This window comes from Myxocyprinus asiaticus, chromosome 6, assembly GCF_019703515.2.
Source record: "Myxocyprinus asiaticus isolate MX2 ecotype Aquarium Trade chromosome 6, UBuf_Myxa_2, whole genome shotgun sequence".
In the NCBI taxonomy this organism is placed as follows: Eukaryota; Metazoa; Chordata; class Actinopteri; order Cypriniformes; family Catostomidae; genus Myxocyprinus; species Myxocyprinus asiaticus.
This window is the reverse complement of record NC_059349.1, coordinates 13,047,473-13,075,125: the sequence shown is the minus strand read 5'-3', so window position 1 is coordinate 13,075,125 and position 27,653 is coordinate 13,047,473. Positions and strand designations below refer to the sequence as shown.

The following is a 27,653-nucleotide window of genomic DNA, read 5'->3' as shown; positions in this document are numbered from 1 at the left end:
TTGAGCTAGTGAAATCTTTTGTTGCCCATAGTTAGCCAATCCTACACAATAACCCTCCTATGGTATTCGGTCATTTTTGACCGAAATAAATTTTCCTCATTTAATAAAAATTGTTTCCTTTATCTGAGCAGTACAAGACTTGGTGACTTTTACTCCATTTGCCATCTGAACATACAAAAAAATAAAATAATAATAATAATAATAACTGGGCTTGATTAAGTCTAAGTGGTCATAAAAAAGCGACACCTTTGGTTTTCACATTTAACATTTGACCAACCATTGAAAATGAATGGGAAAGACCAGAACAAACAGAAATTACAGGATGAGACTCTAAAACATCCACAATGCAAAACATACACACCCACTAACACACACAAAAATGAACTGGTAAGATTAAAACACAGAGCTTTTTTTTTTTTTTTTTTACACTTATCAAAAAAACCAAATCAGTTATAATGCTAAACACACACACACAGAAATGAAGGTGAGACGAAAACACGCAATGCAGAACACACACATGCACAGAGAACCAGGGCATCAATAATTGGAGCTCTACAGCCACCTTTTGGTCATTGTTGGCATTACAAGTCATCTCCTGTTTTTCAGCTGATGACAGCAGTCTGACACACACACACACATTTGCAAAATATATTTTTACTATAAAAAGTTTGAAATGGCAAAATGTTTACTCTGATTCTTCTGTTTTATACTCTAATTGAATTTTCATAATTTTGCTGTTAATTTCTGTTTCATGATGTTCATTTTCTTGACATTATTATGCATTTACTTTGAGTTATTACATTTTTGTGTTTTAAATAAATTATTGGTAGAAAATGTGTATTCTGTGTCTTCTATTTGTAACACCATGGTCAGGTTTGATGACAAGCATAACGACATCAACTGCAAAAACTGACACTTCTGCTAAACTTTGACAAATAATAGATTTATAATGTCTTAATATATGTCCAAATGCATATCTTGTGATAAAATATACAAATAAGTTACAACAAGCCAACAGACAACACAGTAGGTGGCTACAGCCATCTACTGGCAGTTACTGGAATGACATGGTTTTCAAGTCATGTTTTGCTCACCGGGTGGCATTTTCTTCATGTTTCAACTCATTTTTTAAAATAATTCTTCAAAGATCTGCTTATTTGTATATTAATGGTAAAATTTAGAAATGTACATGTAAATAAGATCAAAATAGCATAAAATCCACAAATGAAATGCATAATTTTATAGTTCTTACTTCAGGGTAGAAGAAATTGTATCATCATCATCATCATCAAAAAAAAAAAAAAAGAAAAAAAAAAGAAGAGGGTTACACATCTGACCCTTCCGGTCAAAAATGACCGTGTATACCAAAGGGAGGTGCCAGTGATATAAGGATACAGTCAGGGCCGTAGCAAGATAATCTGGGTCCCCTGACTGTATATTGATCTGGGCTCCTTTCCTATTAAAAAATACAATTTAGAATTTGTTGTGGGGCCCCTAGAATCGTTACCACTTTTCTCCCCACTAGCTACGGCCCTGGATACAGTCTAGAAAGATTCATACAATCAGCTTCTGTCAAAAGAAGTGTTCAGTGTAACCAAGTGAATGAGTGTGAGTAATTTAAACATCTGGGGACAATTTGTGAGATGAGGTCACTGAGGTGAGTGAACAAACAAGATAGCATCGGGTCGTATCGGAGGTCGCTTCACGCCTGGGGCGGAGAAAATGTAACTTTTTTTCACACCTTCCACCCCTCTCCGCTAGAGGGAGCGCGTTTCCCTGGGCAGTCGGCTTCAATGAAAGCAACACAAAACCCTCTGTAAGGAGAGCAGGCAGACGGTATTCCTGACCAAAATATTCTTCTTTATCACACATTTCACCCTTTATTCTCTGTTCTCATAAAGCGGAATACAGTGACATGAGAGCATGGATCGATAATCGCATTTGAAACCCATCACTTCATGGAATATTTGCGTTGATATAGAAGATTCTTGGGAACTCCGAAGGAAGGCAAGGAAAGAAAGAAAGGGATAAACAAAAAAATTCAGCTGGCGGGTGAAAGAGGCGAGAACCCCGTTCTGGAGGGGCATCTGGGGACCCCCTGCGCTGGATGACCGCTGCTCGCTTCTCCCCGGCGGTCCGCAATGGGGGAGACTAAAGTTATCTACCATCTCGACGACCAGGAAACTCCATACCTGGTTAAACTGCCCATCCCTGCCGAAAGGGTCACCCTTTTGGACCTGAAAAATGCTCTCAAGAAGCCCAACTACAAGTTTTTCTTTAAATCTATGGACGATGACTTTGGGTGAGCACTCTGTTCAACAGTTTTCCTCACAGTTCTGCATGTATTGTCGGGTTTAACGCGAAATTCCAGTCATTCACGCGTTTTCTTCCCTTGTTTGGGATCGTGGATCAACTGCTATGGTCTTCCAGAGGCTGATATAATATCCCTGTGTGTGTTGGACGCACAGTGTGTGAAACGAGTGAAAAGTGAAGTGTGTGTGTGTGTGTGTGTGGAGTCCTGTTAAATTATCGACATCGGCATCCATTTTAAGATTGGATTACACTTAAAAATGGCTTTTGGCCTGAAGGCACTAGCTTGGGGTGGTTAGAGAGTTATGTGAATGGGGGGAGAACAGAGTCAAAGTGTCATAGCTGGACTCGGTCAGTGTCCGTCCTTCGTAAATTTGCTGCACCGCGTCATTCTAAATAACCATGACGACACAAAAAGCACTCTTGAGGTTTGAGGGTTTCTTTACGCTTTTAATGGTTATATCCGCTCCCTAAAGTTTCTTTTACAACTTCACAGAGTTTAAAACCTCCATGGTGTCAGTATGTAGTAGAGCGAGTATCACCGAAACGAAAGCATTAAACTTGTACTTTGAGGAATTTTCCGCCCTTTAATCCAAGCACACGTCAGAGAAGTACAGTAGAGAATCGATCGTGCGCGACTCTGTTCTGCGCATGCGTAGGTCAACTGCCATAAATCCCAAAACCGAACGTTCGTCCTCAAAGGACTTTTTGACTGTCGTGACTAGAAGGAGTCCCTCTCTGGTCAAGTTCTCGCGCGTGCGCATTCTGTTATGACGCTATCGCCTGTGATTTTTACTCTCGCATATTAGTGATGGAGAGCATAGTAATATCAATAATATAAAAATGTTATCATCACGGAGTGACTATTTACACTAGGTGTAAATACCTACCACACTGAAATAGTCTGGTGGAAACAGAAATTAAAGACAAACTGCTCCTTGAGTGTGTAAAACAGTGTGGATGTGATTTTTCCATGCGGATGACCTGGGTTCTAATCCACCGTTTGACTCAGTTTTCCCCATCCTATTTCATGTCTCAACTCTTAATGTTTTTCTTTAATACTACTTATAATAATAAATAAAATGAATATAAAGGTTGATTTCCTCGCAGTGATTTGGTCACGATGAAGGTCGGAGAGTTGAGAGAAAGGTTTGATCCGGGTAAAATTAACTATGGTTTTACTATAGTAACTATGTTTTTTGGCGTAAGCCATAGTTTTAATGCAGTTAACCATATTTGTTACTACAGTAATATGGTGTTAACATAGTAACCATGTTTTAGTGGTTACTATAAAATACCATGGTGATACTATGGTTACTGTTAAAACCATGGTTAATTTTTGTAAGAGAAGGTTAGGATTAGGTTTAGAGGTTTTATTAGGTAGAGGTTAGTGTAGGGTGTCTGTTTGACTCTAAATAAACACACTGCAGTGATGCCCTGTTAGTATTTAATTAGGGGTGCAAATAGTATCTGTTTAACACTATTTGCACTTAGTGCAAATATGTTGCTATTTACACTTAGTGCAAATAGCCTCTGCCTTATTATTATTAAGAAATCCGGTTGTCTTCTTAGCATCCCATGTTTCTAGGATACAGTAATATTTTGACAGAAGTTCATGCTATTAAAGCACATGTTACTTCAAATCTTAGACATTAATAGTAATTTATGAACTAGAAGGAACTAGCTGCAGTAAAAAAGAAAAAAAAGAAAAAAAAGAAGCAAACAAATGTGTCCCCACGTAAGATATACTTCACTGAGGTGGGGATGCAATCTTTGTTTATTATAAAAGTTGCATCTGAGTGGATTAGAACCAAGGGCCTTTTATAAAGGGGCTAATTAGTTACCACTAGACCACCCAGCTGAACTATCATTATCTCTCTTATTTGTCATTTTCTGGTCTAGGTCTTCATTAACACAGTCACCATAAACATATATTGAGCACATTTTTGGGCCCCTAGTCTGTAAACTTTGGACATTTTCACATTTGTCTGTCACATCCAGAACTCAGTTTGTACCACACTGCACGACTTCAGTTAATTGCATTATCAAACATTTGTAGAATATATCCAGGGTTTTCAGGCAGCAGTTTCATCATGTAAAAAGAATTTTATACATAAAATAATTGAATACATAAACCTTTTTTTAAGGCCCCTGGGTTGACTTAGAATCTAGATGGTATGGAAGCCATATCCTGCCATGGAATAAAAAAATATAAAAGGTAATTCTGACTTTAAATCTGACAATTGTGTCTTTATTTCTTGCAATTGCAGCTCTAATACTCGTAATTGTGTGTTTATATCTTGCAATTGTGACATTATTTCTCATAACCTTGCAATTATGAGAAATAATGTAGAAATTGTGAGATATAATGTGTAAGATCAAGTTCCATCTTTATATTTTTCAGTTTCTTCTTATCTACCAATTGTGAGAAATAAAGTCAATTTTGCAAGATATAAATTCAAATTGTGAGAAATAAAGTTGCAATTGCGAGATATAATGTGCGAGATATAGTTGCGACTTTATATTTCGCAATTTCGACTTTATTTCTCACAATTTCGGATTTACATCTTGCATGTAAAAGTAGATATAAGCTTGCAATTGTGAGACATAAAGTAGAAATTATGAGATATAATGTGTGAGATCTAGTTCCAACTGTATATTACAAGATAAAGTCGCAATTGAGAGATATGAAGTTGCAATTGAGAGAAATATAGTTGAAATTGAGAGATATAATATGCAAGTTCTACCGGTAGTTTTGACTTTATATTTCGCAATTTTGACTTGATATATAGAAATTGCAAGATATAAAGTCGCAATTGAGAGATATAAAGTCAAAATTGAGAGATATGAAGTCGAAATTTAGAGATAGTCACAACTGAGAGATAGGAAGTTGAAATCGAGAGATATAAAGTCGCAATTGAGAGAACTAAAGTCGCAATTGAGATGAGAGAAATAAAGTCGAAATTGAGAGAACTAAAGTCGCAATTGAGATGCGAGAAATAAAGTCGAAATTGAGAGAACTAAAGTCGCAATTGAGAGATATAAAGTCGAAATTGAGAGAAATAAAGTTGTAATTGAGAGATAGGAAGTCGAAATTGAGAGATATAAAGTCGCAGTTGAGATGAGAGAAATAAAGTCGAAATTGAGAGAAATAAAGTCGAAACTGAGAGATATAGTCGCAATTGAGATGAGAGAAATAAAGTTGAAATTTACATCTATGCATTTGGCAGACACTTTTATCCAAAGCGACTTACAGTGCCCTGATTACAGGGACAATCCCCCTGGAGCAACATGGAGTTAAGTACCTTGCCCAAGGACACAATGGTGGTGGCTGTGGGGATTGAACCAACAACCTTTTGCTTACCAGTTCAGTGCTTTAGTCCACTACACCACCACCACTCCCTATATTTGAGAGAAATAAAGTCGAAACTGAGAGATATAGTTGCAATTGAGAGATAGGAAGTCGAAATTGAGAGATATAAAGTCGCAATTGAGATGAGAGAAATAAAGTCAAAATTGAGAGAAATAAAGTCGAAACTGAGAGATATAGTTGCAATTGAGAGATAGGAAGTCGAAATTGAGAGATATAAAGTCACAATTGCGAAATATAATGTGCGAGACATGGGCTAGATGCGACTTTAGATTTTGAATTTGCAACATTATATCTCACAACGATTTTTTTTTAATTGGAGGAAATAAAGTTGCCATTGCAAGATATAATGTGCGAGATATGGTTGTGAATTTATATCTTGCAATTGGGAGAAATAAAGTAGAAATTGCGAGATATACATTTTAAATTGAGAGAAATAAAGTCGCAACTGAGAGATATAATATGCAAGTTATACCGGTAGTTTTGACTTAATATTTTGCAATTTTGACTTTATATTTAGAAATTGAGAGATATGAATTTGAAATTGAGAGGTATAAAGCCGAAATTGAGAGATATAAAGTTGAAATTGTAAATAAAGTCGCAATTGAGAGATATAATATGCAATTTATACCGGTAGTTTTGACTTTATATTTCGCAGTTTCGACTTTATATTTAGAAATTGCAAGAACTAAAGTTGAAATTGAGAGACAGGAAGTCGCAATTGGGAGAAATAAAGTCGAAACTGAGAGAAATAAAGTCACAAATCGTGAGACAAAGTTGAAATTGTGAGATAGTATGAAGTCGCAATTGTGATTATATAAAGTCAGAATTACCTTTTTTATATTTTTCCTACGTGGCGAGATCAAGGCGCCATAGGATGGGGGTCCCTGGGTCTGTTGAAAATATGCAACATATAATTCTTAACTGATGATTAGTTAATGTACATTCAAATAACATTTACATTTAAACATTGTTTCATAATTTCCTATTCAGATTTGAATGCACATAAACTACTTATCTGTTAAGAATTATGTTTGTGAATGACTTATCAACAAAAGTTATTCTAAAGTTTTATCTGTACCTTTATTTCAGCCTAAGCCTTAGCTTGTAAATAAGTAACATCTAGAGTGCTGGCCAGTGTTCTTGTCCTGTCTGTCTGTTACATTAGGCGAAAGAATGTTGCCTTGGAACAACTGCAGGCAGTCACTGTGGAATGCCCTGATCGCTTCAGCACTGGCAGCTTTACAACCTTCCCCAGTGAAATATGTCGTAGTTTGATCGTCCTATTCCCCTCCCTAAACTCCCACAGAAAAAGTTAATTAAAAGATTAAAGATGTAAGTCACTGAATGGCTGGCTCACACTTCTGCAAAATGATAGCTCAGTTAAATCGATCTCTGTCAACACAACAAAAATATTTTTTCTCAAACATTTTTCAAGACCAAGATTGGATTAGATGTATATCAAAATGGGCCTTTTATGTTTTTGAAGGAAAATTCTGAGTTAAATTTAATTTAAGCTCTATGGATTGCATCTGTGGTTTTGATTACCACAGAAAATAATTTAAACACGTCCCACAGTTTATAAAAGGATAGTTAACATGAAATACTATGTCCTATGATGTGCTGTACTCCACCTAAAACTACAGTATTTAAAACCACATTTTGCTAATTCTTTTATAATTATGATGCACAAATGCTTTTATGACCATATGTTAACTGAGACTACATGTGTATTTGACTCACACCACAGCACAATTTAAAATGAATGGTTGGCAAAAAGGTGTTTAAAATGCGAAAAACATAGTTACAGGACCTAAGATATACACTTTCCATTATCTTATCTTATGAAGTCTCAATCAAATGCTCGCTATATTCGATCTTTTGTGTGTTCAGTAAGCACATGCGATTGCATGCTTTTATGCAATTCTGACCCAACCCTTGCTTTCTTTCATCTAATGGCATTGTCTCATTTATGTATTCTAATTTATTCCCAGACACTCCAGGCAAAAGCCGATTTTCCTTTCTTAAAGTTCACACACAGGCTATGGTTGTGAAATAAGTTCTGATTTTTTTGCCTTCCATATTCTGGTCTTTTGTTTTTTTCGTAGGGTGGTCAAGGAGGAAATCACCGACGACAATGCAAAGCTTCCCTGTTATAACGGGCGTGTGATTTGCTGGGTGAGAACACAGATACACACACACACACACACATCCCATCCAGCCCTGCATCCCAGTTCCCTGGTGCTCCTTGCATAGTAAATCAGCCTTTTAATTCACCTCATTCCCGAATCTTTGAGTGCTGGCACTGCTGTATTTGTGTTTTTCAAAGGGGCTGCCACTCATTCCTACTTAAGGTTTTTCAGTTTGGCGTATCTCATCAAAGTCTTTGGGCATACGCTGCAAAAGCTTTGTTGTATGAGTGGCTTATTTATATTTAAATGCTATACATAAGGATTGAACATCTTTTCATTCCTTAGAGCAGCGTACAAATGCACTCAAATTAACACATCCATTTAAGCGACTCTGTTTTGGGGTAGTTACAAATGGCCTTCCTCTTCCCTCCAGCAGAACAGCAGATTAGATTAACAAGAATTGGAGATTGCTGATACATGTTTGACACTTTAAAATCCACATGACATTCAGTGAGCAGCCAATAATCCAGGGAATGTTCAGGAATGGGATCATAACTCCATGAGACAGTGAGATTTACTATTGAAATATGGTATTGTGACACTAGTATTGTTGGCTCCTTTATGAGACATTTCTTGTTTTTCTGCATTTGTAAGGCACTTTGGATAAAAACATCTGCTATATGGTTATATGTAAATGAGATCCATGCTATCATAAATGCCCAGACTCATCATTTTGGATCATTTGAAGTTCATGGAGTATAAGCTTTTATCATTTTTTCCATTGTACTTCAATTGATCTTTATTAAGGTTTAGTTCATCTCATGTCCCATCTTAGTAAAAGTGCTCTTGTGGTCTAAAACCATTTTTCCTTTTGGATATTTTTTTTTTTTTTAAGAAGTTTTAATTGAGGAGATTTGTTGTAGGTAGTCTTGCCTCTGTTATACTCCGTTTTCTTTTGTGTGTGTGTTGATAGCTGGTGTCATCAGATGGCTCCCACTCAGATGGATGTTCAGTGGCTGAGAGTCAATCCGAGCGGCCACCGTCTCACGAGAGAAGCCAAGGCATTGGAGATTCCAGACCCCCGTCCTTCCAGTATGTTTCATTAGCAACACAGCACTTGTTTTACTGTTCCCATATTGTGTTTCCTTATTTCTCACTTCTTAATTTGCACTAAAATGCAAAATAGGGACAATATTCTCAGTCTTTCTGTTTCGGTCATTTTTTAACATTCTCTCTGTCACAGTCCAAAAGCTGTAGGCAGCCAGCATGGAGTGGATGATGACACAGAGACTGATTCAGTGGTGTCACACAGGAGGGAGAGATCAGACAGATCACGCAGGAAACACTCACATGATCACTCGGGTATGTCTCACCACTCATTTCTTTCTGCATGTCTTCTGCTTTTTGAGCTCTGCCATATTTTATGTCAGTAAAAGGTTAATATTTAGTGGTGTTTTGCAAGCATTACTATTATTATCGCTCATATTTATGGTTAGGGATCTGAACAAACTCCTAATCCTAAATTTTAAACTTTGGCATGTAACGCCCCCCACCATTTGTGCTAAAGACATGGTAGAGGTCTGCACATGCCTTAAAATAAAACCCGACCCGCACCCGAGACCGTGTGACCCGACCCTACAGTACTGTCAGATTTTAAGCCCAAACCAGAAATCGCTCACTCTCTTTATAATTTAGTCTCCAAGCAAGTATTGTTGCAATAGGCTGAATTTTCTGTAAGCATAATAGGCAACATTCGTAACAGCATTATAACAGTAAACATACATGGTTTTAACAAGGCACGGCGGCCCCTCAGTACACTAGAGCAGGAAAAGAAAAGAAAAAAAAAAAAAACACTTTTATCAAGTGCTGAGACTTTTCTTGGTGCAGAAAAATCTGGAATCATGTGTAACAGTGTAAGTCACATTAAAGGTGATGTAACTTTTTTGATGTCAAAATATGTTCTACTATCCCAGTTTATTGTTCATTGACAACTAAGGGTCATTCGTGGGTTAACCTTCCTCTAAAGCATAAACACTGAGCCTCCCAGGCACTACAAAAACAATGATGTTTATATTTTGAGCGGCCCGCTCAGCTACAGCCATCCCTTTCTAGCTCAACCTATAGCGTGAGTTTGGGGCATGGCTACTTTTTCAGCCGGGGGAATGTGAACATCCAACATCCAGTTTGAAGACTTGCTAAGAGACACAGACACAGAGACAGTGAAAGGAGTAAAACCTTAGTGAAACCATAGTGAACATTGGCGTTGCATTTACAAGGTGAGGAATTTGAGGGAATTTTCGGGGTTCAATGGAGACGCAAAACTTGCCAAGTTTCTTCTCGACAGGTAAAGCTCCATTTAAGATATTGCCACACAAGTTAGCTCATTACTGTCGAGCTATGAAGTACGATAAAGTCGTAAAATACTAGGAATATGTGCTGTTATGCTTACTAGTTCCCAGACGAACCATCCTACCTCATGTGCTGGATACCCCGCACACCCAGAATCTTTGTGACACTGGTGCTAAAAACAAGCTAGAAAACAACAAATTTAACTGAACGCAGTTGTCTCGTCATGCATTTTTTGAAACTTTTTAACTTAACAAGGTGTCTAAAAAAATGCGGCAGTTCTGCTTGAGAAGCTGAAGAAACAGCAAAGTGCGATGCAGCAGTCAAAGTCAACTGTCCAGCACGTGTATACAGAGGAAAATAATGGAAATACAGAGCAGATGCTCGCAAAACAATACAGAGCTCTCTCGTTGCACACTTGCACACACATACACACAGAAAGAGTGAAGCCACGTTTTTATCTGTCAAAAAGTAGCTGAAGCCGTCCTTCCTGTCTGTTCGGCTGCTATCCAAAAGAGAGACACAATAGTGAAGACCTTGTGAAAGTGCGTGATTGTGTATTTATCACATCGAGGCGCCTATTTCCATATGCAGCTTTCAGTATGTAAAAATACATTTCGTTCAATAAAAACAGACTGTTGTGACTGATTTCTGATGTCATTTTAGTGTGGAAAAAAAGGCAGGAAAACCACTTGGTGACAGAATCACTATGGATTTCAATCAGCGTTTGTGATGAAATGCAGCTGAGTGTGCTAAAAAAAGTTCAGATCCGCTTGACATCTTGTCAGTTCTTCAGTAAGAAGTGCATTGGTCACTTGAGGAGAACACAAGACCCTGCTTCAGTGACAGAATAATTTTTTTTTTAAACAAAACGGATGTGTTTTTTGAGTGCTTGAAGCCAGTAAATCAGCAGGGAGTTCCAACGGTCAGGTGATTAACAACTACCGCTGAGAGGTGCTGGTGCGCACATCGAATCCCTCTGCCTAGCCGGTGATTATGTTAGTGAAGCTAACACCTGAAAATCATTGGAAAAATCAGCTAGTGAGATGCTGGCTTGACATGAGTATCTCAAATAAAGCAGCTTGTTAAGGATAGTTTGTTAAGATCATACTTTTTTGCTTGGCGGACAATAAAATGGGCCACATATAGGGACCAGAATATCATAGAGACTTGTGGGTTGGCTCTTTTTTGTTATTAACAGTTTTTATTGATTCCATCCACAAGACAGACAAACACATCATAAAATACGGAATCAATTTTATACATTAAACCCCTCCCCCGAACATTCCTCTCCATCCAACACAAAGACGCACTACAGTGGTCACTTATTAGAGCATAAAAAATAAAAAAAAACATAAAGAAAAATATATATATACTTTCAAAAAACAAGAACGCACATACACATCAAACTAAAAATCCCTCTCCACTGCCCCTCCCCAAGAACCCTCCAAAAAAGCCAAATATCTACCCCACTTCCTATCAAACCAATCCCATTTTCCCAGCCTTCTAAAAATCACCTCCTCAAACGCTGCCGCCCATCTTCCCGCACTACTCCCGAAACAAGGGTGCCCCAGCCATCTTCCACCCCCTAAGGATAATTTGTCTGCCAACCATAACTCTGGCTGGCACCCAACTTTTTAAGTGACTATCCCCAATATTAATGACCGCCCCATCACCTAAGATGCAGAGTCTGGGGCAAAATGAAAATTGAGTGTCCAGTACGTCACATATAAAGCTCTGACCCCTCAACCAAAATTCTTGGATCTTAACACATCCCCAAAAAACATGGGTTGTGTCCCTGTCTTCTGATTGGCATCGCCAGCAGGTGGATGTGTCTTTAAGACCAAGCCTAAACAATCTAGTGGGTGTCCAATAAAATTGATGCAAAATCTTAAATTGCATCAGACACACCCTTGAATCCCTAGATGTAGACTTGACGTTTTTTAGAATCCTAGCCCACACTCCCTCCTCCAATACCAAGTTTAAATCTTTCTCCCGTAATCTCTTGAGAGAAGTTGAAGCTCCGTCCCCCAGACTCTGAATTAACAGGGAGTAATACATTGATGCCTCATGACCTTTTCCAAAAGCAGTAATCATCACTTCTAGAGTATCTGCCACTTTAGGGGGGTGGGGTTGGCTCTTTTGATTTGGGCCTGTCAGCAATCACCCAGAACACCCAAGCAACCGAATAGCCACATGCTAAAAACACTCAAAACACCTTAGGTACTGTGAGGCCTTGGCAACCACCCACAACACGCTAGCATTGTGGCTGCAGGTTTTGCACAAGAGAGCAAGCATGCACCTCTCAAATTTTCTTCAGAAAATGTACAAATCGAGTACAAATTCTCGCTTTGAGGGATCGGAAATGACTTAAATGCTTAAATTTGCCTGGGTTGCTTATTGTTGGCAACAATTTGATTCAAACTTGTCTCTTGATGTAAGGTGTGAGGAAGTGATTGTAATAACACCACAAAGAATACAATTAAACACAAATGAACACTAGCATTGATGATTCATACTGTTTGCTGTAGGAGCACGATCGAATGGCTACTCTCGTGGAGGCAAAGGAATGGATCTGGGAGGTTTTGACATCTGTGACAGCCGTTCTTCTCTCATGAGCAGTGAACTGGAATCAAGCAGCTGTTTTGACTCGGATGACGTCTCCACCAGCCGGTGAGGCTCACAGCATTCATCCACAAACTGTCCCCACACTAGTACACAAATAATGATTAAGACTAGAGTGAGCCCCAACAGTTTAGTGAGGTTTTTCAACAGACTGCAGCAATTTGATAAGCAAATGTGTGCAACAATAAAAATGGTTTGTGGAGATTTGATGATAGGTGAATGTCACTTTAGGTTAAAGGGATAGTTCACCCTGAAGTTAAAATTCTGTCCTTATTTGTTCACTCACCCTCATGTTGTTCTGAACCCGTATGCTGTTATTTTTAAACGGAACAAAAAGGGGATTATTTTATTTTAAGAATCTTCTTGAAGCTCCGAAAAGCACCATTAAAGTAGTCCATACTACTTGTGTGCTATTGTCCAAATCTTCCAAAGCCATACGATGGCTTTGTGTGGGGAACAAACCAAAAATAAAAATGCACGAAAATGTTCCTTCTGCTGTTGCTCTCAAATTTCAGTCTCCATCCTGCATATTCGAACTGGCGCATCACATTAGTTTACAATGTATAAAAGAACCAATGACGTCAAACCTGGCCAGACACTTTGAGGTGTCATTTTTAATCTGAAGGGGATCGCAAATGAAATGGGGAGGGATTTTCAAAGAATAATGACTTAAGTTTTGGTCTACTGCTCATACAAAGCATATATCAGATTCAAAATATATGGATTATAGCACTCAAGTGCATGAATGTCTTTTTTTTTTTTTTTTTTTTTTTGAGGTGTGACAGTCATGAACAGTCATTGTATGGAGAAAAAGCTGTGTAAAGATCTTAAAAATGTCGTCTTTTTGTGTTTGACGGAAAAATTTACAGTATTCGACAGGTTTGAAATGACATGAGGTTGAGATAATAATGACAGAATTGTTTTTTTTATAAGGAATGTTCCTACCATCGGAGCAATTCAAGCTTGATGTACCACCATGATGCAGTAGAGAGCAGTCAGTGCTCCTCGTGAAAAGTCTCGTCAAACCATCGAGCAGGCAGCACAGCCTTCCACACTCATTTGTCACAGCTTTTGTGCTTAAGGAGAGCTGAACCGAGTCCAGCAGAATGCAGGGTTTCAGGATGCGATTTTCAAAGTTTCGTGCTTATAATTAGAGACGCTGAAAACTAGTGAAACGCTCCAAAAATGTCCATCTGACACATGAGTACATGGACCAACAATTAAAAATAGAGCAGAGGGAAGTAGGTCAATAATAGGGATATGTTCAATGATATGAAAATAAAACAAACAGTATTTTCACTTTTAAAGCCACTTTTTGTATTGTCTGAATGCTTTACTTGTCCGTTGCCACAATATGATGTAATGACTTTAAATTATCTGAATTATAATCTTTATTAGGCCTATGTATTATATTTATAATTATTTAATTACTCAATTACCTTTCTTTGGGGTCCTTGTTTGGTATATACTGGTATGCGATTAATTGTGATTAATTAATTCATGTAATGAATTCAATTAAAAAATATTAATCGATTGAGAGCCCTAATATTTAGTCAATTGAGATCTCATATCCGTTTTTTCAGTTTTAGCAGTGTTACAGAGCAAAGTGGCTCATCTCGGCTAATGAGACGGCATCGGCGCCGGAGACGCAAACCTAAAGCCCAACAAATGGAGAGGGTGAGACAATGCACGGAAACTCTGAAAAGTCAAATAATAAAACAGTCAAGGTGTTTGGAACTGACATTGCCTTTCTCTCTTGTTCAGTCTTCATCTTTCAGTAGCATCACTGACTCCACCATGTCACTGAATATCATCACTGTCACTTTAAATATGGGTGAGTATGCATTATATGGTTTTAAATGTTGTTATTTTTTTATTATTATTTTTTTTAAATGTAAAACTTTTTTTTATTGAGCAAATTCATTAAGTGCCATCCTGCCGCTAGAAGATATAGTCCCTGACATGTAAACTAAGGTTAATAGTTGGCCACTATGGGTGCTATACAGCTGTTACTATATTGTGTATTTTAGAATGACTAGAACTCTGTATTATTTACCATTAAACATCCAGGACTGGAACTATGAATTTTATAGTCTGTATCAATAGAAAATGTCATACAGCATGGACACCAGCATGACAGCTTACAGCGATGAGCCAAAACATTATGACCTCTCACAGGTGAAGTGAATAACGTTGATCATCTCCTAACAAGACCACATGTCAAGGTCTGGGTAGATTAGATGGTAAGCGAACAATCAGTTCTCGTAGTCAACGTGTTGAATGCAGGAGAAATGGGCAAGAGTAAAGATCTGAGCGACTTTGACAAGGGCCAAATTGTTATGTTCAGACGACTGGGTCAGAGCATCTCTGAAATGGCAAGGCTTGTGTGGTGCTCCCGGTCAGCAGTGGAGAGTACCTATCAACAGTGGTCCGAGGAGGGACAAACCACAAACCGGTGACAGGGTGTTGGACGCCCAAGGTTCATCGATGCGCGAGGGCAACTAAGGCTATCCCGTCTGGTCCGAACCGACAGAAGGTCAACTGTGGCACAAGTCACAGAAAATGTTAATGATGTTTACGGGAGGAATGTGTCACAACACACAGCGCATCGCACCCTGCTACGTATGGGGCTGCGTAGCCACAGACCGGTTAGAGTGCCCACCCTGTCCACCGTCGAAAGCACCTACAATGGGCACGCGAACGTTGGAACTGCACCTTGGAGCAGTGGAAGAAGTTTGCCTGGTCTGATGAGTCCCATTTTCTTTTACATCACGTGGACGGCCGTGTATGTGTGTGCCGTTTACCTGGGGAAGTGATGGCATCAGGATGCACTGTGGGAAGACGACTACACAGTGGAGGGAGTGTGATGCTCTGGGCAATGTTCTGCTGGGAAACCCTGGGTCCAGCCATTCATGTGGGCGTCAATTTGAATGAATGATGGCAGTGGCCTCTTTCAGCAGGATAATGCGCCCTGCCACACTGCACACATTGTTCAGGAATGGTTTGAGGAACATAATGAAGAGTTCAAGGTGTTGCCCTGGCCTCCAAATGCCCCAGATCTCAATCCGATTGAGCATCTGTGGGATGTGCTGAACCAACAAGTCCGATCCACTGCGGCTCCACTTTCGCAACTTACAGGACTTGAAGGATCTGCTGCTAAAATCTTGGTGCCAGATACCACAGGACACCTTCAGGGGTCTTGTAGAGTCCATGCCTTGGTGGCTTGGCACTGTTTCGGCGACACGCAGAGGACCAACAGCATATTAGGCAGGTGGTCATAATGTTTTGGCTCATCATTGTATGTTGAACTCGTTCTCTTGTTTTCATCTAGAGAAGTATAACTTTCTGGGCATCAGTATTGTGGGTCAGAGTAATGAACGGGGTGATGGAGGCATCTACATCGGATCCATAATGAAGGGTGGAGCGGTAGCAGCTGACGGACGCATCGAGCCTGGTGACATGCTGCTTCAGGTGAGGACTGGAGGAGGACATGTTCAGTTTAACAAAGGAATCTCTCTGAGAAACTGACTTGAAAGCATGATCCAATTGCATCAGTTCAGATTTTCTGTTTCCTCTCACAGGTGAATGACATCAACTTTGAGAACATGTGCAATGATGATGCTGTACGCGTGCTGAGGGAGATTGTGCACAAGCCTGGGTGGGTAACTCTAAGAAATCTAGCTGTACAGTCTGTTCTTCATATGGGATATGTTTGGATGATCAACTTTAAAAAAGTGTGTTAACTTCACCACTGTTTTCTTTTGCAGACCTGTCTCGCTCACTGTAGCCAAGTGCTGGGACCCAAACCCGAACAGCTGCTTCGCCTTACCCAGGAGTGTGTGCTCGCCTTTTCCCCTCACACACTCATTTACACACAGAAACATTGAATTATGGATCCATAAAATTCCCGCTCTTTCCGCTTTGTCAGCGAAAAGCACTGACCAATTAAACTGATGAAAAAGATGAAAAATGCATCAGATAAATTCTTGTTGCAAACGGTGTGATAAAGTTTTGGTGTGAAAAATTGTTGCTGATTTTTGTCTGCAATTTGAGTAGTTTTTTTTTGTAGTTTTTTTCATTTAGTTCCTGGTGTAAATAGGTCTTAACTAACCTCAAAATACCCAATACAAACAATTTTAAACAAGGGTAACACATTTTACAATTAAAATAATAATGCAAATTATTACACTACAAAAAATGGAAACCTTGATTGCAGTTGTTACAATGTTTTGATTTGAATGTGTCTCTGCTTAAAGGTTTCTACACTGAAAAAAATATATGTGTTGGATTTACTTAAAAAGGGTGATGCAAAAATCCTACACATATATTTTAAGTAAATTCAACTTATGGTCATTTTATGTCAGCATAACTAGAAAACCTTTGTTAGATATGCACAAATATATCAGTCAACTTTATTTACTTGAAACTGTGTCACACAAATAAGATTTAACAACTAATAACACATTGTTTCAAATTAACGTTGTTTCTACTACATTTAATTGGCTCATAAGAAAATAAAGACTGAGGTCAGTAATTAAACAGTTGATTCCCCAAATAAGTGCAGATAAAGATACACTACAGCTTCACATGCACAAGGAAAAATGAAATGGATTGAACAGAATCCAACTTCACCAAAGGGAACACTAATCACCCTAATAGTGACTTTACACGAAACAACTAATTACAGTTAAACAACATCAATAATACTTAAAAGAGCTAAAATCTCTATGAATTCTTAATAACAACTAATTAAATACCCCAATAAGTTCCATTTGACCAAACAAACATGCTTCAATTATTCAAGCGCAAGGGATTATGGGTATTCCCCACAACCTCAGTTCTGTACTTGATCGTTTGAGTTAGTAGTACTTACAGTCTTAATTTTAAGCCAAAGAGGTTCAAGGAACTCACAATTATTCTTTTACTTTATCACCTTCTAATTGATATTTTGTGTTGTACACATTAATGCAAATTAAGTAAAGCTTAAAATGTTAGAAATATGTAAGTTTCTGAGTAGAAGCTATTTATTTTCATACGTTATGGTTGTTTAGACAACAAATAATTTTTGAAAAATTCAAAGCTTTGTTGATTTACTGGTTGCCCTGTTTCTAAGGTGAGCCCATCCGGCCCATTGACCCTGCAGCATGGGTGTCCCATACAGCAGCCATGACGGGCGTTTACCCCCCCTATGGCATGAGCCCTTCCATGAGCACCGTCACCTCCACCAGCTCCTCCATCTCCAGCTCCATCCCAGAGACTGAGAGTAAGACTCCTCTCATATCTCCTGCAGACAACCTAGTATAACCGTTACCTACAGCATATGAATGCTCAGTCCCAGTTTCTCACCACCAGACGGCAATAAATGTAACCTCCTTTGAAAACTTTGTGTTCTTTTCTCCTCATGGCAGGATTTGATGACTACCACCTGTCCGTCCACAGCGACATGGCAACAGTTGCAAAAGCGATGGCCTGCCCAGACTCAGGACTAGAAGTTCGAGACAGGATGTGGTTGAAGATCACTATAGCCAATGCTTTCATAGGTCAAAACTGCCTTTCATTTGCATGCATATTTTACATTAGTTGTTCTGAAACATTAATTTTCTTTATTAGTAAGTAGATTTGCTATGTGCCATTTTAATGTATGTGTGTTTGAGAATGTATTTAGGAATAAGTGCATCATTTAGGACAGTGCCCTTTAATTAAAAGTACATGTATGCGTTTGTTGGGATATAGGTTCAGATGTGGTCGACTGGCTGTTTCATCATGTGGAAGGGTTTGCAGATCGCCGTGAAGCGCGCAAGTACGCCAGCAACCTGCTGAAGGCCGGCTTCATCCGCCACACTGTCAACAAAATCACCTTCTCTGAACAGTGCTACTACATATTTGGAGACCTTTCTGGCAGTAAGTGCTTGTCTTCAGTTGATTCAGTTGTCATCAATTACTCACCATTATGTTTTTCTAAACCCGTAGGACTTTTTTTCTTCACTGGAATACAAATTAAGATATACAGTATAAAATCTGCTCTATTCCACACAATAAAAGCATATAGTGACTATGGACTGTCAAACTCCAAAACCACACAAAAAAGCACCATAAAAGTATTATAAAAGTGATCCATAATTGAAATTGTACACTATATTCCAATTTTGCATTTTCAATCTTATTGTGACAAGTCATGTCACACCAAGTTTGATTTCATTGACTTTTCTGGAGCTTGACAGCATCTAGTCACTTCACTTTCACTTTATGGAAAAAAAGTAGCTCTGTGATTCTTCAAAACTGAAATAGGGTTGAACAGAAGAACAGGAATGGTAATTTGGGGGTTAACTCTCACAATGGAATAATACAGTCTTCACTTGGTACTTGACCATTGTGTTTCAAATGAAACAAATGCATTCTTTCATTGTAAACAATATGGATATTTATTTAAACCGCTATTTAGATTTGAGTGATCATATTCCAGTTGTTGAATTTATGATCACCAACTGGTTCTTGAAATATTCTTGGGAGGCAGAAGCATTAACATGCACTCCCAGAAAGGTCATTTTCTCTTTGATTATGTAGCTGTGTAAATATTAAATTGCTGTGTTTAGTTTGGTCATGTCTGAAAATGGGAAAATCGTGTTTCTAGCTCACCAGAGCGTAGCCAACTGTCATAGTCCAATACTTTATACTTCTCTGCCAAATGAAATTGTACTTTTCATCTCTATTGCTGTCACTGTTTGTCATTTGCACAGAATGGCATAGCAGTGTTTTCTACAGAATTCTGTTTTTGCAGAACCTGTCTCCTAAATACTGTATTACATAAATAGATATTACATTACATTGTAAACAAAACAGTACTATTTTTTGCAACATATTTAATGATGTCAATTTAATGTGTTAATACAGTGCGATTAATTATATAAAGAATTTATGTTAAAAATGAACGCAATTCTGATTTTTTGTAATATACTGACTTCAAAAGACACTTTTTGTATTGTCTAATCAATGCTTTAATCTGAATCTAAATATTCTGAAGTATTATATTTATAATTATTAATTATCAATATACAGTATATATACTGTATATACACTGATCAGCCACAACATTAAAACCACTGACAGGTGAAGTGAATAACATTGATATATTGGGATATATTACGCAGCAAGTGAACAGTCAGTTCTTGAATTTCATGTGTTGGAAGCAGGAAAATGGGCAAGCGTAAGGATCTGAGTGATTTTGACAAGGGCCAAATTGTGATGACTACACGACTGGGTCAGAGCATCTCCAAAACGGCAGGTCTTGTGGGGTGTTCCCGGTATGCAGTGGTTAGTACCTACCAAAAGTGGTACAAGGAAGGACAACCGGTGAACTAGCGACAGGGTCATGGGTGCCCAAGGCTCATTGATGCATGTGGGGAGCGAAGGCTAGCCCGTCTGCTCTGATCCCACAGAAGAGCTACTATAGCACAAATTGCTGAAAAACTTAATGCTGGCCATAATAGAAAGGTGTTAGAACACACAGTGCATTGCAGCTTGCTACGTATGGAGCTGCATTGCCGCAGACCAGTCAGAGTTCCAAAGCTGACCCCTGTCCACAGCCGAAAGCACCTACAATGGGCACGTGAGCGTCAGAACTGGACCATGGAGCAATGGGAGAAGGTGGACTGGTCTGATGAATCACATTTTCTTTTAGATCATGTGGACAGCCGGGTGCATGTGCATTTACCTGGGGAAGAGATGGCAGCAGGATGCACTATGGGAAGATGGCAGGCCAGTGGAGGGAGTGTGATGCTCTGGGCAATGTTCTGCTGGGAAATCTTGGGTCCCAGCATTCATGTGGATGTTACTTTGACACGTACCACCTACCTAAAGATTGTTACAGACCACGTACACCACTTCACGGCAAAGGTATTCCCTGATGGCAGTGGCCTCTTTCAGCAGGATAATGCGTCCTGCCACACTGCACACATTGTTCAGGAATGGTTTGAGGAACATAACAAAGAGTTCAAGGTGTTGACATGGCCTCCAAATTCCCCAGATCTCAATCCAATTGAGCATCTATGGGATGTGCTGGACCAACAAGTCCGATCCATGTAGGCCTCACCTCACAACTTACAGGACTTAAAGGATCTGCTGCTAACGTCTTGGTGCCAGATACCACAGGACACCTTCAGAGGTCTTGTGGAGTCCATGCCTTGGTGGGTCAGAGCTGTTTTGGCGGCACGAAGGGGACCTACACGATATTAGACAGGTGGTTTTAATGTTGTGGCTGATCGGTGTATACTGCATAATATATATAACAATTCTATATATTATAATTACTAATTATTATAATAATTATTATAATAAATAATACATATTAATTATTATATTATAATTATAATTTATAATTAAATTATCATATAATTAATTATCTCTTTTTGGGGGCATTTTTCAGCAAATATTGATAAATGTGATTAATTGTTGTCAATTCGATTAATTAATTGGCATATCATGTAATCTTAAGCGATTGACGGCCCTAATTTGAATGTTTTTTAAATAAAAATGCCATTTATTATAACAAAAACCCTGTTGTGAACGTGAGTTATGTCATATAAACATCCTGTGAGTTACATTTTAGTGCAGTAACTGTTCTAACAAATTCAGCAGTAATTCATTGAACTGATTCAAACTCATAACGTATTTTTTGACTTATTCATTAAAAGAGCTGACTTCATTCATTTGTGAATTTCTTACAATTTCTAACAGTTGCGTTGTATGTTTGTTTTTCTTTGCAGCCAGTAAGACAACGCAATAGAAAGAGTGTTATATATTTATTGTATTCATATTATATTGTGGTACCCATTCTTTTTTTATATCTGCACATTTAATTCAGAATCACAACTTTGTTTTAACAAAAATACAATTTCATTTGTGCAGTGCCACAGATGAATCACTATGCAACAACCACTGTCATTTATATCACAAAATAAGTTATTTTCTGTTGTGTTGGCACTCTATCAACCTGATGGTGTTTTTTTGTAGATATGGCCCACCTCTCTCTGCATGACCACGATGGGTCGAGCGGGGCATCTGATCAGGACACTCTAGCGCCATTACTGCACCCAACTGAAGCTCCCTGGCCTACAGCGTTCCCTTACCAGTACCCCACAACACATTCCCACCCGGAGCCAGCTCACAGCTACTCTGAAGCAGGTGGAGGCAGTGCAGGCAGCCAGCACAGTGAAGGTGAGACACATTTTTATTGCTCATTTCTCAAAACCCCTAATCATAAACATTAAACTTCAGTGTGAAACTTGTGCTGCATCATTTGTGCTAGGGATGTGAATGATATCTCAAATCTTGTGGTTTATTGAGAAGAGTGCAATTACTTTTCTAAGCAATCTGACTTAAAGGGGTCATGAGTAAAATTTTCCTTGATCTTTTGACATATCAGAGGTCATTGTACTATAAAAACATACTGTAAGTGTTACACCTCAAAACCTAATCCTCAGTGCAAAAAGAGCAATTGTTGAAACCAAGCTGCCAAAACGACTTGTTCTCTACTTCCTCGACATTGTGATGTCACACTGTGGTAGGCATTTGCATCTGACTGCCTCCACAACAACACATCAACGCCTACTTGACCTTATCACTTCCGTAGCTCCGCCCAGTATCAGTGAGCAGTGAGATGGCAAGTAGAGAGAGCAGATCAGTCAAGAGCAGAGAGCCAATCAGAACAGTGGATGTTTACTGTCAATTCTTAAAGGTGCATTCAGTAATTTGGGGCTAATTTAAAATGTTTTACACATTTACGACTGAATTGTGTTTTTGTGAAGAGTGATCTGAATGGTGTACACTCAGATGAGATGAAGACTGTACTCATAATAGTTTTCTATAAAAAGTGTTTTATTATACATGGTGCGGGTCACCCCCTTCAGTGTGATTCACCATGTTGAAATCACATGACCCGCGGTGTTTCACTAAACGTCGAAGAAGACAATCCTTGCGCTCATTGGCTGCCGCCTATGTAGATACGCTTGGCTATGCTTATTTAGCACACAGTTTTGTTGTTTGGTTAGGCGATACTTATTTATCGTGATTTAGCAGCAGAGACAATGGGAGATTCAGTAGCTGTACTGCCGAAGGAGCAAAAAAGGTCTGAATCAAGAAGACAGAAAGACCGGCAAAGGAAAAAAACTAGAGTAAACATCAGTACGGCATTCACAAGGTGGAAAATTTTGATGATGGAGAAAAACCTGAGTAGTGATGCCAATTTTGCTTCTTTTTTGTTGGACAGGTAAGACATTATTAATTGTTTAGACCACTGTCTTTTTTTATGCGCTGCTTCGGTAGCTGTCCGGACCTTTAAACAATAATTTACACCTGATTAATTATACTGAAAAACGTTAATATCCATTGAAATAAAAACGGACCTAAGACAATTAAAACAATGCCGTAGTGTGGCGCCCCCCTGGATAGTATCAGTGGAATTTACAGAAAACTCATACAAGTTTCCCTCAAACTTTTTAAAATGATGTGTGTAGTCAACGTATGTTAGTAACGGACAGTTTTCAGCTATGTTTACAAACGCAACCGGAAAGCAACATGTATTTTTATTTTCTATAGTAAGGGGGACCCATCTCCCTCCATCTCAATGAAATGGCATACGTCTTCATTCGTTTAGTAGCTTGGCACAGAGATTGTTGTGGATTTTGTGTAAACCATGACTTTGGTTGCTTGGAAACATAAAAAGTTCACCAAATACAGTATTCATGGACATGCTAAATTTGATCATCAAAAACAATTCTAATCTTTCCTTTACCTTGACATTCTGTATCACTAGATAATTGAGGTTTATTTTACACTAAGCAGTTCTCTAATAAAGGTAATAACTGGATTCGGACCGAAGGACAATTAAATCCAGATCAAGATCTAAATCTTTGTGCTAGTTATCTGACACCTGGCTAAGTGATCGTGTAATCATATATTTATACATTTGGTGTGAATGGCCCCTTAAACTAGCGTGTTAAATGTCTGCAACAGAATCATATGAACAAGCAAAAAGATAGTATTTATACCCTTCCCCGCTCTGCGCACATTGCCACTCTTTAAAGTGCTAGTTCACCCAAAAATGATAATTCTCTCATGATTTACTCACCTTTAAGCCATCCCAGATGTGTATGTCTTTCCTTCTTCAGCAGAACTGAAATGAAGATTTTTTTATCAGCACATTTCAGCTCTGTTTGTCCATACAATGAAAGTAAATGGGTGCCATGACGCTGTTGGCAGTTTGATGGTCCAAAAGGCATATTTAGGCAGCATAAAGTAATCCACATGACTCCAGTCGATCAGTTAATGTCTTCTGAAACAAATCGATAGGTTTGTATAAAAAATAAATCGATAATTAAAACTTTATTAACTTTTAAAAAACGCTTCCTGCTACCAGCCGACCCATCACGGAGCTGTCTCGTGACATAAGCGCAATGGTGGGTTTACGTGAGAAGTCGGAAGCGCGTGCTTTTGTGTAAAACAGAGGAACGAACGTCATGCTAGAGTTAGGTCATTTCAAACAGCAATCCAGCACTGGCCGGAAGCAACTGTTTAAAGATAAAAGCGTTTTAATTATCGATTTGTTTCTTACACAAACCTATCGATTTGCTACAGAAGACATGAATTGATCGACTGGAGTCATGTGGATTACTTTATGCTGCCTAAATATGCCTTTTGGATCGTCAAACTGCCAGTAGCTTCACGGCACCCATTTGCTTTCATTGTATGGATAAACAGAGCTGAAATGTGTTTATAAAAATCTTCATTTCGGTTCTGCTGAAGAAGGAAAGACATATTTATCTGGGATAGTTTACAGGTGAGTAAATCATGAGAGAATTATCATTTTTGGGTGAACTATTCCTTTAATGTGAGTAGACATGAGGTGCCGCATAGTAGAGCTGCAGACGCGGTTATTTTAATGACAGTAGACCATAGCGGAGACATACAGAAAGCGGCAATATTGATGAATACCGGCATCTTTTGCTAAAATACACAGCAGAAAATGAGAATTCATCTTCATGTCTCTGATATGACTCCGACAGTTCAGCTAAACCAGGTTTGTGACTGGACAATTTAATGTTTATGCCACAAATGCTGTCAATAAAGCTTAAAAGCTTAAGTGTGCATCTGCTGCGCACTTTAAAATGATTGTGCATCAAGTCCCTTTCAAGGCTAAACCGACTGTGATCATGAGCATCACATGTGCTCTGTGTGTAGCAGATGACAGAGAGCAGAGCACTTATTAACCTTAAAGCGTGCAGCACATGAAATACAAAAGTGCAACGGTTTGCATCGTGGGTTTAAATTTTTTTTATTGCGATATAAGATAGAGTTAGATTTAAACATCTCAATTCTGACCAACAAAAATTTGAACAACAGAGGGCATAGTCTGCATAGGCCTATGCATCATGTGTTAGTATGATGTTATACATGATGCATAATTTCTCTAAATAGCCATAATAAAGTGTTATGGACATATGTATTCAATGTAGCTCGAGGAGTGAAACAGGATATAAAAAACAATAAAAAAAAAAAAATGGACAGGACTTTATCTTATCCATCGCAAATTGATTGGATCATAAAAAGTTGACATTACATATTAGAGTGAGCCAGCACAGCTAGCATGGCATGGTCTTGATATATAGGACCCTATGATACAATCTCATACCACTACTGTTTATAAGTAACACCTTGCTTGTTGTCATCTGTAGAGAGCAGTGGTTCAAACTGCAGTTGGAGCCGGACTGAGGGGAAAACAGCAACTGGAGACTTCAGGTTGGGAGGGGGCAGCGAGATGGGCGACGCACTTGAATTTGACTTCCGCAAAGACAGAGCTCCTAGTGAGCGCTCGGTGGCGCCCCCCAGCGAGGGCAGCGTGCGGAGCTCACGATCTCACAGCTACAGCCTGAAACAGGGATCAACACGAGGGGCTCCGGGGTCCCCATCCGGCCGCCATCTTGCCAACATTCCCCCCGAACTCACCGGTTCGCGCCGCTCTTGCAACACAGCCAATGGGGAATTCTTTGTCGACATCATGTGACTGTGTGTGACTGTTTAGAGCAGAAGTGCCCAAATATTTTTTGCCTTATGGATTACAATAAACTGACCTACTAGTGCAAGCAATTAGAATTAGGATTAGAGCTGATCGAGAGATCAGTAGCTTGTGAGCCCCAACATTATTTAGGTCTTAGAAATTAGTATACTAAAAGCATAAGCAACATCAGTTCTTGCATTCTGTCTCTGAAGATGATGTCATTATTTACTCACCCTCATGTTCTTCCGCATGACTTTCTTCTGTGGAACACAAAAGAAAATGTCACCATTCACTTTCATTGCATCTTTTTTTCACTGAAAGTGAATGGTGACTGAGGCTGTCATTCTGCTGTAACAGAAGAAAGTAAGCCATACGAGTTTGAAACAACATGAGGGTGGATAAATAATTTATTTTGGATGAACTGTCCCTTTTTTACGAAATCACTTCAAAATAGCAATGTATCGTTGGAGAAAATGGAAAGATATCCTTTTATTGACAAAAAAAGGAGACGTTTTGTGGGTAAATAGCAATAATTCAATAGGATTTAGTTAAAAATACTACAGTATATGGGAGTGAGGATTCAAGGTGAATGTAGTCCAACCAAGGGCATAAATGTTACATTTTGAAGAGAAATTTGTGTTGTACTCTGCCATTTTAATGCATATTAGGAGGGTCGTAACTTCTTTTTTTTTTTTTTTTTTTTTTTGCCCGTTTTTAAATTTTTACTCAGTAAATTTCTCATGCAGACATTTCATTATTCATGGAAATTGTATTTACTGAGAATATATTTTTCAGTGTTTGTCAGCAATATTGTATTGGGAGAATTTTTGAAGTACCATGTTAGGAGATGTTCTTTTTTTTTCTTTTTATAAATATAGTTTTATTGTGACAAGCTTGGAGTATCCTTGCGTTTGTGTGTTTTTGGTAAATCTGTTCAAATAAGGTTCCAGGATTAAGAATGTGTGAAGGAATGTGAAAGTTCTCAATCAATCTGGAATCCAGATGTTTCTGGGTTTGTCCACATCTTCTTCCATTGTTTGTTGGCCAATATTGACATTCACCAACCTTTCTAAATATAATTTCTTGAGCTTAAAATGGCAATCTGCCAAGTATTGTTTTGGGAAGAAACGGAGTAGCCACTGCATGCTAATATTGCCTGTAGAATGTTGTAGAATAACATTAAGTTACAGGTTTATATTAAGGTTAAGGATTGAACATAGATTTTTTTTAGCATATTCCCTAGAATATCAAGTGGACAATTCATTCCATTGAAACAAAGATAATCAACTAAGGAGCTTCACCTAGAAGAACTGTAATGGGGCTTTCACATGATTTGTATCAATATTACAATATTTATTGGTGAAAACAATGTTGACCAACATATAAACAATAGAAAACAATAAACCAACAATCCATGTGGATTATTCTATAAATCATCACATACTGTAACGGTGAAATTTCTTTATAGCTGGTGCGCCGAGGTAACGGAGTGAGGGGCAGCTAATAGAGAGCGAGAAATGGAGAGTTATAAAGATCGGAAGGACGAGTTTAAATGATTTGGAGTAACTATTCACAGATAATTTATGGTGTAGGATTTGAAAACCCAGCACAACTAAAATGTCAATGTGTGTGTGTGTGTTACACACACAAAAAACACTTCACTGAAATCACAATACACTACTGTTATGTGTTTGTGTTTATTTCCAGGTGCAATAAGTCATTTTTAGTGGTGTTTGGTAAGGCAAGCATCACTATTACTCAAATCTAAACTTTGGACTAAACTTTTTAGACTTTGGGATCTAAACAAAGCTTACGGACA

General features: G+C 38.5%; 1 protein-coding gene across 1 annotated transcript; it reads left to right on the top strand.

Moving 5' to 3' along the window:
- Positions 1–1,509: 1,509 nt before the first annotated feature.
- Positions 1,510–27,653, top strand: LOC127442472 (segment polarity protein dishevelled homolog DVL-3-like). Its single transcript, XM_051700533.1, has 15 exons — positions 1,510–2,302; positions 7,789–7,858; positions 8,786–8,904; positions 9,056–9,174; positions 12,690–12,831; positions 14,367–14,460; positions 14,548–14,617; positions 16,115–16,254; positions 16,365–16,441; positions 16,551–16,618; positions 17,897–18,046; positions 18,192–18,323; positions 18,517–18,684; positions 21,793–21,996; positions 25,512–27,653. The coding sequence occupies exons 1-15, from the start codon at positions 2,142–2,144 to the stop codon at positions 25,838–25,840; spliced, it is 2,043 nt and encodes a 680-aa protein (XP_051556493.1). The 5' UTR covers positions 1,510–2,141; the 3' UTR covers positions 25,841–27,653.